Source organism: Nyctereutes procyonoides, unplaced genomic scaffold, assembly GCF_905146905.1.
Source record: "Nyctereutes procyonoides isolate TBG_1078 unplaced genomic scaffold, NYPRO_anot_genome, whole genome shotgun sequence".
Classification (NCBI taxonomy): domain Eukaryota; kingdom Metazoa; phylum Chordata; class Mammalia; order Carnivora; family Canidae; genus Nyctereutes; species Nyctereutes procyonoides.
In genome coordinates this window covers 12,415,573-12,429,671 of record NW_026575151.1, presented here as the reverse complement: position 1 = coordinate 12,429,671, position 14,099 = coordinate 12,415,573, and the positions used below count along the sequence as shown (strand labels likewise).

General features: G+C 46.8%; 1 protein-coding gene across 2 annotated transcripts in view; it reads right to left on the bottom strand.

Annotated features, from left to right (window-relative positions):
• Positions 1–10,142, bottom strand: part of SCARB2 (scavenger receptor class B member 2) — a 75,262-nt gene extending 65,120 nt beyond the window's left edge. Inside the window, exon 1 of one of the 2 annotated variants that reach the window (XM_055312916.1) lies at positions 9,820–10,142. In XM_055312916.1, coding sequence (XP_055168891.1) covers positions 9,820–9,936 — 117 coding nt within the window. In that variant the 5' untranslated portion in view covers positions 9,937–10,142. The remainder of the gene's footprint in view (positions 1–9,819) is intronic. The other variant, XM_055312917.1, reaches the window with a different exon arrangement.
• Between the last annotated feature and the right edge of the window lie 3,957 nt (positions 10,143–14,099).

The following is a 14,099-nucleotide window of genomic DNA, read 5'->3' as shown; positions in this document are numbered from 1 at the left end:
TACATTGCCATCTACACAGTCTAAATCCACCCAGAGATAATGCAGACTGACACTAACAACCTGGCCTAATAGTGTGTAAATGATTCTTACTGGACTCCAGGTTAATAAAACTCACCAAATATCAAAATGCAAAAAAAAAAAAAAAAAAATCAAAACGCCAGTGGGTTTGCTTTTTTTTTTTTTTTTTTTTTTAATCTCTCCCTGAGGGATGCCTTGGTGGCTCAGTAGGTTAAGCATCTGCCTTCGGCTCAGGTCATGATCTCAGGGTTCTCAAATCGAGCCCTGCCTCAGGTCCTTCTGCTCCCCCTACTCATGCTCTCTCTCTGTCAATCTGTCAGAAAGAAAGAAAGGAAAGAAAGGAAAGAAAGGAAAGAAAGAAAGAAAGAAAGAAAGAAAGAAAGAAAAGAAAGAAAGATTTCTCCCTGAAATGAAGCAACTCCTATCCAGACTCTCATAGTAATATAAGTCATTTGTGCCACTTACCTTTTTAAATTCTCTGTTGAAGTAAAAGACATAAGCTGCCATTGACATTCTACCCTAATTCTCTGACCTTATTTTAACTCAGGAACATATACATTGGCATTTTTTTTATGTCACTGTTAATGAGCTCTTTTGCTCTAATTGCAATTGTAGTAATTTCAGCTAATGAGACCTGACAGTTGATGTTCAAACAATAGTTCATGTGGAAGCTGCTGCTCTGTCTATAAATGACAGACAGGACAACAGGGTGGAATAGCTATCCTAAAAAGCTCCTGCTACAAGACACCCGCTAGACTACTCTTTAAACATTTCCACATAATAATAAATGTGAAACCAAGGTTGAGAACTGACATCCCAAAGAGAGAGAAAGCAGCCACCAGATGGAAATTGAATCAAAAGGACCTGGTGACAATCGGAGAAATAGATGTGTACAAAGAGAGAGTGGCTGAAGGAGTGGATGAGACAGAGGATTATTAAGATGTGAATGAATAAGAAGTGTGCCCATGAAAACAACGCCCTGGTTCTGTGTGTAACTTGTGGAACCACTCTTATTATTTTACATCCTGCTTGGTTGTGATTATATCTCCCAGAGTTTATATAAATGAGGCTTTCATCACCTATTTCTATCTTGGTCTCCTCTTCCTTCCATTACTGTTGATTATCAGAAATACAGCATTAAAAGCAGCTACCCTTAAAGTAGGACTTGCAAGAGCAATTATGCTATTATAACAATGGCATTCTGCCTCTCTTTCTCTAGAAAGAGTGTAAAACTCAGATGCTGAAGGGACCAGGTGGGTGGGGTGAGTGAAGTGGATGCGAGTTTGGAAGTTCGTTTGCTGTAAAAACCTGGCGAGGGGCATCTGGGTGACTCAGTGTTTGAGTGTCTGCCTTTGGCTTAGGGGTGATCCCAGGGTCCTGGGATTAAGTCCCACGTCCGGCTCCCTGCATGGAGCCTTCTTTTCCCTCTGCCTGTGTCTCTGCCTCTCTCTGTGTCTCTCATGATAAATAAATAAAATCTTTAAGAAAAATAAAAATAAAAACCCTAGCAATAATATTTCAGTTCTCCATAAAAAAATAAAAAAAAATATGCCCTCTTTCATTTTTTGTTAAACACATGACCCTTCTCAAGCTCTTTCATTTTCCTTCTTTTGGTAAAGAGTTCAGATACAAACAAGTATTTCTCTACTCTAAGAAAGACAACAGAGCAGGCATGGTGGCAAAGGGCATCTTTCTTGGGCCTCTGAGAGTTAGGCAGCCAGCAGGAAGGTGAGGGACCATAGGAACAGGGAGGGCACCCCCACCCCAAAGGCAGCCTCATTCTGCTCAGCCCGCTGCCACATAGGACTGTGGTGAGGATACCACACAGAGCATCTGTGTGTTTCAAGAGAAGCTGGAAACCTGGATTATTGGGTGCAGTTTCTAGATTTTAAAGGTACAGTAAGGCAATGACCACTGGCCTACAGAGCATATTAAAAAGAGCATAAACAACAGAAACAATAATATGTAAACAAGGTCATCCCAGAGGACGTAAGTTTTCATCTACTCATCTTTCCATTCATCCAAGCAATACTTAATGAACATCTGTTATGTATGACACTGCACCTTGCTGGCACGGGAAGATGATACAAAGCTAAATATAGCAGAGCTGCCACCTTCAAAGAGAGCTTTCAAGCCAGCTTCAAGTACCAAATTCTGTCATAGGGATTGAAAATCCCTGACAGGGCTAAGGCTAGAGGGTACTTTTCAAATAATTCAATTATGGAGATTCTGATGGTCTAGTCTAATTTGATTAGCACAGAGAGAAGACAGGAGATACAGTGAACTTGAATCACTGATAACCTAAACTACTACCTTTAACCATACACTTGGTGGAAACTAAAGGAAGGTATATACAACACACTAAACAACATCCTGGTGACTTGAAAACCTTAATAACATATTTTCCAAATTGCTCTTACAGAAATATAACAGAGATACTATGTTACTTTCTTATGTTATTCTAAAAATCATCATAATTAGTTAGAAGAACACTTGATCAGCAGCTCTCAAAATGTGGTCTGAGGACCTCTGGGGGTCCCCAACGTCCTCTCAGGGGGTCCACAAGGTTAAAACTATTTTCATAATAATATTAAGAGATTATTTGCCTTTTTCATACTCATTCTCATGAGTATAGAGTGCAGTTTTCTAGAGGCTGCCAGACAAGTGCTCTGACAGCTAACACGTGCTTGTCTACTCTTGTGCTTTCAAAATTTATCAGTTTTATTTTATTTTTTTAATTATTCTTTTTTTAAGATTTTTTTTTTATTTTATTTATTCATAGAGACAGAGAGAGAGAGGCAGAGGCAGAGACACAGGCAGAGGGAGAAGCAGGCCCCATGCAGGGAGCCTGACATGGGACTCGATCCTAGGTCTCCAGGATCACGCCCTGGGCTGCAGGCGGCACTAAACAGCTGCGCCACCGGGGCTGCCCAATTTATCAATTTTAGTTTCTAATATTATAAATATTGATAGCTATAACTCACAGAAACACAAGTTCTTTGGGGTCTTCAATTTAAGAGTGTAAAGGGGCCTGAGCCCCCAAATTTTGAATTAGATCATAAATTCTGCAAGATAGGGATTGTGTCTGCTTTACTCTTGTATCCACAGCTCCTAGCACATTGCCCCACAAATGGTATACCCTCAATAAATATTTGCTAAATAGGGCAGCCCCGGTGGCACAGCGGTTTAGCGCCGCCTTCCGCCCAGGGCATGATCCTGGAGACCCGGGATGGAGTCCCACATCGGGCTTCCTGCAGGGAGCCTGCTTCTCCCTCTGCCTGTGTCTCTGCCTCTCTCTTCGCTCTCTCTGAATGAATAAATAAATAAATCTTAAAAAAAAAAATATTTGCTAAATAAATTAATGACTGCCAAAGCATAGGCATAAAAGTACTTTTAGATATAGACAGCAAACACCAAAAGTAGCCTTATTTTCCTCAGTTGCTTTGGACTAGTTACCAGCTTTGATGAAAAATGGTCCCTGTATTTAGTATACTGTGCTTAAATGTCACACATATTGATGATACAGGCCCTAAATGCCTAGTGACTTGGCCAACATCCTATGCTTTCACTAATGATCTTACAATCCCACCTGCTGATTCTTCCCCAGGAAACAAGCAAATGCCTGGCAGAACAGATGGCCCTTCTGCTATGGCCTGACAGAAAGAAATCTCGCACTTTATTAAGAAAGTGAAAATGGTTCTCACAAGCAACACCCTTCCCCTCCCCCTGCTCAAATCCTTCCTTTAATGTGAACTTGAAAAATAATAGTAATCATTAGTAGTAACATCCTCAACTAGAATTATCATCTTTTATATGTCAACTATATCAGATGAAATTAAAAATAAATAAAGAGTGGGAATAGAAGCACCCATTTTTGTACAGTGTATGTTACTATATGTGCATAAATAAAAATGTGGAATAATTAGCAATATGTTAACAGTAGTTATCTTTGTTTTATTAATTTTTCTTGTATCTGACTTTTTATAATAGCATGTATTCATTATCAGAAAAATAAATAAAAATAAAGAATAAAATACGAAGGTTAAAAAAAATGCCATCTCAAAGAATAAAGATGTGGGCTGCCATAATCACTATCCAAACCAGCCACAGGCTTCATGGTTAGCTTTTTAACTTGGGTGCCAACCCTAAGGAGTCTGATTAGCAGGGCTGGTAGCATCTGCATTCTTTAAACTCTAGAAGCAATTTTGATGTACTTCCTAAAGTCTAGGGACTACACTGAGAACTACTGGCTTACTCCATTGTTTGAACTATTAATAATGAATGCACTCAGGGTCACCATGAATTTGTAAGATATTGAAAGAAACATAATATGATTTTGATATCACAAGATCACATTTCTTTTTTTTTTTTTTTAAGATTTTATTCATGAGAGACACAGAGAGAGAGGCAGAGACACAGGCAGAGGGAGAAGCAGGCTCCCTGCAGAGTCCAATGCAGGAGTGGATCCCAGGACCCCAGGATCACACCTGGAGGGAGCCCAAGGCAGATTCTCAACTGCTGAGCCACACCTGTCCCACAAGATCACATTCCTAAATGCCAGGGAGGAGTTGGATAATTTTGCTTAGGAGTTCAAGAATTTTGCGAGGATACTGCCTCTGTTTAAGGCTCTATGATTTCTGCTTCTACTGAGCCAATCACATTACTCTGTTACAAATTTGGAAAAGAGAAGCCACGAGATAAAGCATTTCTATGGGAGGCTCAGCAGCTGAAACGTCACATAGCATTAGGACTGAGGAAGCCTCTGAGAAGTAAACAGTCCAGGACCAATGAGTCAACAGAGGAAACTATTTGGTAGGGGAAAGCAGAGGAAGCTAGTGAGAGACACAAAGTGTGCCTAGGTTCTGCTGACTTTGCAGTTTCTACTGTACTCTCAGGAGGCCTTAGGTTCTCACCCTCAGACTTCCATGAGCTTCCTCTTTCAGCTTTACAGAAAAAAAAAAAAAAAGTCTCATCATTCTGGAGCCAGCTTGAGTGGGTTTAGCTCCTTGCTCCTCTTTATTACTAAGAAGTGGAGGACAATGTGGTAGAGGATAGAATTGAAGATTCAAGCCGGGGGTCTTTTAAAAGAAAAGAGAGTGCTACTAATTATGCCAGGACAACAGGTGTAAATAAAGCAGGACTGTTGCTGGCGACAGGGTATATAGTCATCCTTGGGATGGGAAAAGTGAGGAGACCCCACTGTGTGCCTCACCCTACCCCTACCTCTCCAAGTCAGTTATCTGCATTTCCAGTGGTACATTAATATAAAGGCAATCTGATACCATCATCTTTTTTTTTAAGATTTTATTTATTTATTCATGAGAGACACACAGAGACATAGGCAGAGAGAGAAGCAGGCTCCATGCAGGGATTCCGATGCGGGACTCAATTCTGGGACCTCAGGATCATGACCTATGCCTAAGGCAGATGCTTAAGCGACTGAGCCACCAGGCATCCCCTACCATTAATGTTACTTGGTTAAATTAGCAGTGATTATATTTTATTTCTTGAGGCATCCGCAAAATAGCTCCAAAGTTATAGGCTCCTAAAAGAGGCTATAGCTGTTTTTGCTTGCCTAGAGTCTTAGGTCCCGGCCAATGAGAAGTATATTTGTCCTCTTCGTCTCATCCCTGACACCTAATGCTATCATCCTCCCTTGGCCTGTGAACAGGAAGCAAAACATGTGAACTGTCTCTTTCCTTCTCACTGGTTCCCTTGCCAGCCCTTTTCTTTTTAGCCAACTCTGACTCTGGCTGGCTCTGCATTCCCATTTCTGGGAGATGTTCAAACTCCCAGTAAGTCTAAGGGCAAATTTAATATGCTGAGCTGCAAAGAGCTGCAAAGCTCTTAAACAAAGCTTACATGCCTGCGTCACAAAATCTCAGAAGTTTGGATCAAGAAGGAAACTTATCTATCTCCAGCCTACAGAGGACAAAATAATAGTTACAAACAATAACAACTATTAACATTTGGGCCTTATGCAAGGTGTGAGGCAACAGACATTTACTGTGTACCTGCCATGGGCCAGGCACTGTGCTAGAGGCCAGGACATTTAGTGGAGTTACCAAGTGAGCCAGGGCATCAAAATCTGCCCTTCCAGGCTGGGGGTGGGGGGGTAGGGGGGAGAGTAGGGAGTGGGTAGAGATTAAACGGTTTCTGCAAAGCTCCATCTTCAGAGGAGTCAGAATGCTTTAGGGGCACCTGGGTGACTCAGTCAACTGAGCCTCTGACTCTTGATTTTTGGCTCGGGTCATGATCTCAGGGTCATGAGATCGAGCCCCCTATTGGGCTCTGTGCTCAGCAGGGACTCTGCTTGTCTCTCTCTCCCTCTGCTCCTCCCTGGCCCCTTGCCCACGCGCGCTCTCTCTCTCTCTCTCTCTCTCTCTCTCAAATAAATAAATAAAATCTTAAAACAAAAGAAAAACAAAAAAATTAAAACGAATGCTTGACAGAGAAGGCCTGGTTAATGCTTAGAATACCTGTTTTACAATTGAAAATTGAAGCAAAAACAATTGCAGGACTTGTCCAATACAAGGCAGTAACCAGTGAGGCCAAGAATGAAACCAAACTGTCTTAGTTCCTTCTATTCCATTCACTGGCCAAAATTTCAATCTCCCTTTAATCTTAAAATCCTCCCTGCAAATCATTCTAATAGAAATTATGTTACCACGCTTCTCACAATTAGCCAAACCCACTCATTCGAATTTCATGCCTTTCCTCTCTTCTCTTTTTGATATAGACAAGCCAGGGCATGGAGAATCTTCCAGTGAAAACAAAACAAAAAAACCCTAAGAACTGAGAGTATCAGAGTGGATTTCATTACAAGTATACTAAGGCCAAGTGATGACGGAATTGTTCTGTAACAACACCTTGGACATGATGGCGGCTGCCATGACTGATCACCCATCCCCTGCCTGATACTGTGCTGGGTGCTTTACACAGATGACCTCACTCAATCTCCCAACGACACACACAGAGGCAGGTTCAGGATTCATGGGAAGCTTATACAATGTGTGGAGACCCTTCCTAAGAGAAAGAAAGTTTTAGATTACAGAATTAGGTCCAGGCTGTTAGAAGGGCCCGTGTAAGTGAGGGCCTGAGCTTAAGCTTGGTGTGCTTCACAGTTAATGCACCACTGTCCCCAAGTGGCTAACATCCTCACTTTCCCAAGTAATGACATCGAGGCTCAGAGAAGTTAAATAACTTACCCAGAATCAAAAAGCTTGCGGATGGTAAGGCCAGGATTTGAATACAGCGTGTCTGACTTCAAATCTCAAGTATTTTGTCTGTGCTCATGTGGCTTCTAACAAAAATAAAACTCCTTTACAAAGCACTAACTATATCCCAAGAAAATTACCTGTTTTCCCTAATAATTCTTATAAGCTTTCTATTCTCTGGACTTGTTATTATCCCCATTTACCGAGAGGGAAACCCAGAATCAAGGAAGGCTCAGTTCAGCACCTGGCCCAAGGTGACCCAGCGAGTACATGGTAGAGCCAGGACTCATGTCTAGGGGTCCTTACTCTGTCCCACCATCCCATGCTACCACACCACAGGTGACCCAGGAGAAGAGAATGGTATTGATGGTAACGTGTGACCCCTGGCGGACTTTCAATATTCCTGTCCACCAAAACTAGCCCTATCATTTAATTTCATATGCTACTTTGTTCAGTGTTCCTTCATGGGGCTGGGCAATTCTGAAAGTCTACTTCCTCTGTTCTACAATTTATTAGTCTGAAGGGAGTCCATTCCTCACAAATAAAACCACATAAAAGGGCCAATCACCAAATATCAACGCAAACTCAAGGCCCAGGCAGGCTGCCTCATAGCCACCTTCCTACCTGCCCACGAAATGGAGACCCACAGAGCATCTAAGGGCTGGTGATATCTGAGGCACCTGGGAGACCGCTCATCTCATGGGGCTCTCCTGAAACAGCCTCTTAAAGCCACACAAGAAGACTCACATACTGACTATGATTGGATTACTTAACTCTGGTCATCCAAGCAAGAGTCCATATCCTTAAACAATCTTGCCATGGTTTGCAGATGGCCAGGAGTGGGGAAGATTATATTTGGTTTTTCCTTTGAACATGGCTGCTCAGGAAAAACAGTGGTCTTTGGGAAGCTCAGACAGTGAGCTTCATCTTCCCATAATAATGTGAACTTTAAAATTAATTAGTTTACTGTGACTTTTTAATTTATCGTTAACTGCCAGATTTCAAGTAATTGATGGCTTTTGGGAACCTCTATTAAAGGAATATGTCTGTTGCCACCTGAATGAGACAACTCGGCTAATAGGGAGTTCAGTGATCAAACTGGCTTTTTCATCCAGGCAACAGCAAATACAAACCACTGGGAGAAATTAAGCACCAGGCTATGGGTGCTAACGAGAAAGGCTGCAACAATGATTTCTTTTTTTTTTCTTTTCTTTAAAGAAAAAGTGATCCCAGTATCTCTCTCTCGTTCCTCTTTCCACACAGATTGGTGGATGTGGGTGAAAGGAAAGAGCATTGGTAAAGTCAAGTGACTCAGAAGTCTTCTAAAATGACCAGCTCTAAAAAATATATAAATAAATTTTCAAAAGACCAGCTCTCCAGCCCCCTCATGTAGTGTCACAGACAGGTTCAGATTCTTTCCAGAATCTAAATGCATCCTTGTCTGAAGCTTATGGTTGTTTTAAGAAGGGCACGAATCCAGGGTGAGACAAAGCAATACAAACTGTTGTTGGTATGAGATAGCACATGCTTAGTCAGAGGGAAACCCGCACAGATTTGATGGGCTGAAATGTCACCCAGCCCAGAGGCCTGGCCTCTCTGCCAACAGCCTTGCCTAGTCCAGGAAGGCAAGAACACAATAGACCGCACACTCCTTCCACATCCCCTGCCCCACACCACTTCAAAGCCACAGCAGGCAGCCAACAAACTTGCCTTGGTTGTGGTGTTTTTCAGTTAGTTTTGTTTTTTCATTAAGTAGAAGGGAAATATATTTGGGCCCAACAGAGATTGAGGCGTAAGGAGGGCGTGGAAGGGGAGGCAAACGATAGAACGTAAATGAAAGCCGTTTGGAAAAGCCTAGATCCACAGTTTTCCATTATTGGCCTCCATCCGCCTTTAACCCTTACCTGTCAATCCCGAGAAGACCAGCAAGAACCGAGAGAGCCCTGGTCGGGAGGGTCCGCCAGGGTGCAGGGGCTCCCTGCACGGGGTCCAGCAGTCGGGGTGGGGAGGGGGCTGGAAGCGTCCCCGCCAGCACGGAGCGCGCACGCGGGCCAGAGCGCACTCGCACTCGCACTCGCACTCACACACACGCACTCACACACACTCGCACTCGCACTCACACACTCGCACTCACACACACACTCACACTCGCACTCGCACTCACACACTCGCACTCACACACACACGCACTCGCACTCACACACACGCACTCGCACACACACGCACTCGCACTCGCACTCACACACTCGCACTCACACACACACTCACACTCGCACTCACACTCGCACTCACCCTGGCACTCACACTCGCACTCACACACACACGCACTCGCACTCACACACTCGCACTCACACACACACACACTCGCACTCGCACTCACACACTCGCACTCACACACACACTCACACTCGCACTCACACTCGCACTCACCCTGGCACTCACACTCGCACTCACATTCACACTCGCACTCACACTCGCACTCACACACACACACTCACACTCACACACACACACTCACACACTCGCACCCACACACCCACACACCCGCACACTCGCACGCACGCGCGCAGCCCGGCCGCCTCACCTTCTCGATCGTCTGGTCCACGGCCTTCTGGAATACCCGGGCCACCAGCAGCGTGATGCTGGCCACCAGCAGGAGCAGGGACAGCGTCCCGACCGCGTAGAAGCAGCACCTGCCCATCCCGCGCCGCTCCCGCCGGGCCCCGCCGGCCCGCGGCAGCCCTGGGGGGGACGGAGGCGGCGACGGAGGCAGAGGCGCCCGCTGCCACGGCCTGCGCCGCCCGCTCCGGTTTCGGTTTCCCCGGCTCGGCGGCCGGCCCCCCCGCGCTCAGCCGGCAGGGGAGACGCGGCAGCCGGGGAGGCGGAGGCCGGCAGCTGCGCGGGGAGGCGGGCGGGGAGGCGGGCGGGGCGGGGCGGGCGGGGAGGCGGGCGGGGCGGGGCGGGCGGGGAGGCGGGCGGGGCGGGGGCCGAGCCCGCAGTCATGTGCCCCGCGGCGGCCGCCGGGATTCGGCCCGCGCCCGCCCCCGCGCCCGCCCCCGCCCGCGCCCTTCCCGGGCTCCCCGCTGCGGCCCGGCGCCCGCCCCTCCCACGCAGGCCGCGGGCACCCCCGGAAAACCGCTCGGGGCCCCCGCCCGGCCACGCGTCCGCTCCGCCGACGGGAGCTGCGGGCCTGCGGGGGCGGGCGCCGGGCCGCGGGGGGACGCAGCGCCCGCCCGGACGAGCTCCCCGTCTCGCGGGGACACGGTTACACGCGCCGCACCCTGTGACACGTGCTTTTCGGAGGCGCAGGCCGAGGTCCGTGCCCGCAAGCGTGTCCTCCCGGCCTCGGAGGACAGGAGGCACTGAGGGCGGGCGGGAGCGGCTTTTCAGGAGAGGACAGTGTGCTCGGACGCGGGGATGAAACAGCAGAATAGAAACCGAAAAGAAGCGGATCAGGTGTGCAGAGTATAGGGTGCGGAGGGGGTGTTGAGGTTCCTTGGGGTCCGACTTAAAGGCTCTTCGTGCCCCATGGAGACTGGGACTTTATCCCTGGCAGTGAGACTCAGTAAGAAGCGTGAGGCAGGTGGTGGTGACACTGTTCCCAGTGGCTTTGCTCACCACTAGGTCCCAGGCAAACAGACTAGAGCCTGCACACAGCAGGGACGCAGCATTAGTTGAGTGAATGTCAACCATATACTGGCCTTTGGTTAGGTGCTTACACACACCCATTTTCTTTTTCTTTTTTTTTAATTTATTTATGATGGTCACAGAGAGAGAGGGAGAAGCAGGCCCCATGCAGGGAGCCCGACGCGGGACTCGACCCGGGTCTCCCGGATCGCGCCCTGGGCCAAAGGCAGGCGCCAAACCGCTGCGCCACCCAGGGATCCCCACACACCCATTTTCATACCGCAGCCTTGAGACTTTGTGGCTACTTGTGCCCCCCCACCCCACCCCCGAAAGCAGTGCCAGACAGGAACACTATGCAAAAGACTGATGTGGAAACAAACATACACAGGAATCTGGACCTGGGATGCAGATGTGAGCTATGTAGACAAGCAAGAGGGACCGCTGAGTAGAAGGAAGCTTCTTATAGGACAGTGCAACTCTTAGAAAGTTCAGCAAGGCTGCGGGTGGCAGGGCAGTCCTCAAGCCACGTTGGTCTGCCCCAGGAGTCAGGCATCTCCGGGAAACAGACCTCTTACTTAGTCGGGGGATGGGAGCAGCCCCAGCAACATGGTCTCTGCACCAGGCTGGGAGTGAATATTAGAGGACAGACTTCAGATCTCAGTCCCTGGGACAGATCCGTTGGTCAGTTATGCTCTGCACTGGAAGATCTGAGAGTTGCATTTTCTGAGTCACTATAGTGGTATCATTCCCTTTTGACACATGGAAACCACAGCTCTGAAAGGTAAGTAACCTAACAAGCTCAACCAGTTGCTGAATGGTGGATCCTGCTGGAACAGGAATGCAGGCCTAGTGTCCTCCAAAGCTCCTGCTTTTTCTACCTTTGTGCATTCCTGCCTCCCAGTGCCATCAATGAGAATCTGCAGACAGGGAGTTCAGTGGGGAGACTTTGCTAAGGACCCAGTGAGATGCCTTTAAAATGGTGCCAGATTCTTTGACACTCCTATTGAGAGGTGGGATCTATATATTTACCTTTGAATTTGGGCTGGATTTAGTGACTTGTTAAACCAATAAAATATGGTAGAAATCATGTATCTGGGAACTTCTAAAGTCAGATCACAGGTGCCTTGCAGTTTCTTTCTGCCTGGTACATCTGGAAATCGTTGTTCTTGGAGCCCTGAGCCACCTTTCAGTCTAGCTACACTGAGATCTCTATGCTAGAGAACACAGGAGAGACAATAGGGAGATGACCTGAGCCTGCAGGAAGAGACGTGTACCGCCAGGCCCTTGCTGGCCCCAGCCATCTGAGTCATGGGCCCCAGAAATATGGAGCAAAGTGGTCCTTGCCTTACCCTGCCTGAAATGCAAAATAAAGGACGGTTGTTGTCTTAATCCACTAAGGTTTAGCCTAGCATGTTGCTCAGTTTTGGATAACTGGAACAGATTGCAAGGGCAAGACTAAACCTGGGACATAGACAGTGACAGTGGTGCCTGCTCTCAGCTCTACCAGCAGCAGCCCAGGGAGGCTAGAGAGGAGGATGGGAGGTGGTCTGGAATGATTCAACTCTCCCAAGCCTCATGGTCACAGTGCTTGGGTGGTCCCTGGTCTTCATGTGCCCACAATCAGCAGTCTTTCCCTACCTCATTACCATGGTAATGCTTTATTCTGCTCCCATCTCTGCTTTAGAGTCCTGCTATCTACCTTAGCTCTCCCTGTGCCCCACTTTGGTTAAGAGACCATGCTAGCCCACTAACCTTTGCTCGTCCCCTTCCTAGGCAATGGTTGGGATCTTCTGCAAATATGAGTGTGTCCTCTCCCTCATTATCTAGAAAAAAAGGGGGGGGGGCATCTGGGTGGCTCAGTCAGTTAAGTATCCACCTTCCACTCAGATCATGATCTCAGGGTCGTCCTGGGATTGAGCCCGGCATCTGTCTCCCTGCTCAAGGGGGAGTCTGCTTCTACTTCTCCCTCTGCCCCTCTCCTAGTTCATGCTTGCTCACTCTCTCTCTCTCAAATAAATAAATAAAATCTTAAAAAAAAAAAAAAAAAAAAAAAAACCCTGGAAAAAAGATTTGGTAACCTTCCTTCCTGACGGTTTGGCTCCCAGCAGTTCATGCTCAAATTGAACACTTCCTCCCCTGTATCCCAGCTAAGACTGGATTTTCTGTTCGCTAGCTCTATTCTCGAGAGCAAACACCACAAGTAACACCCACTCCAGCCCTGAGCCACAAATCCCAGTGCAGTCTTCCTTTTCATTATTCACTGAGGTCCTTTTTGCCTCTTGTCTGGGTCACTAGGGAAGTAATAGAGAATGTGGATGGAGATATGGGCCTAGATTTGAGAAATACATCTCGGTGTGGGGAGAACTCCTGAACGTGAGTTTCCCACTCCGTTGCCCTCAGTTTACCTTCTCTTTGAGGCTCTCTCACTCAGGCACAGCATGCCATTGTTTCCACTATGTCAGGCGGTTGGTAAGCAGCTTCCCCTTTAAAACTTTGGTCCAGACTAGACAAAAACCTCTTTCTTGGTTCCTCTTAGCACAGCTGACCAGACTAGCATTTAAAAAATGCTCTAAACACTAAGAACAAAAAGGACCTAATTACAGAAAATATAAACAGCTTAAAAAAAAAGAACACATGCTCCCAAATAACAGTCTGTGATCCCACAGTAATTTCTGTCATATCATAAAGAGCTGATGCAGCTTTTTAGCACCTGGCCTGGCTGGGATTCTGCTCAGTACTATCTTTTTCTCCACCCATGGAAGCTACAAATAGGAACTATGCCCCAAACCCCCACATTCTCATACAAGCATCCTCCTTATTTCTGGTCTAAATAAGACATGTCACCTCCACTGCTAATTGGCATTAAGTCTTGTGTGTGTGTGTGTGTGTGTGTGTGTGTGTGTGCGCGCGCACGCACGTGTGCGCGCTCTAGAATGATTTCACTCTACAGATGAGACTCAACTCTACATATAAGGAGTGGTGGCTACATGACAAGTACGAAGACTAATAACCTGCCCCCTGCTCCATAATCACTCTCTAGAGGGTCAGACGATGTGGGAGGAGATAACTGCTGCTACTAGTTAGATGGGGAGACTGATGCCCTGGCAGGGAGACAATCAGGAATCTTCCTAGTTACCTTTCTATGCCTAAAATCAGAAGAATAGAAACTTGAGAAGAACAAGTGCCCTTATGAATGAATGACTGTTGGCGCCTGCTGCAAATCTCACAGTCAAGACT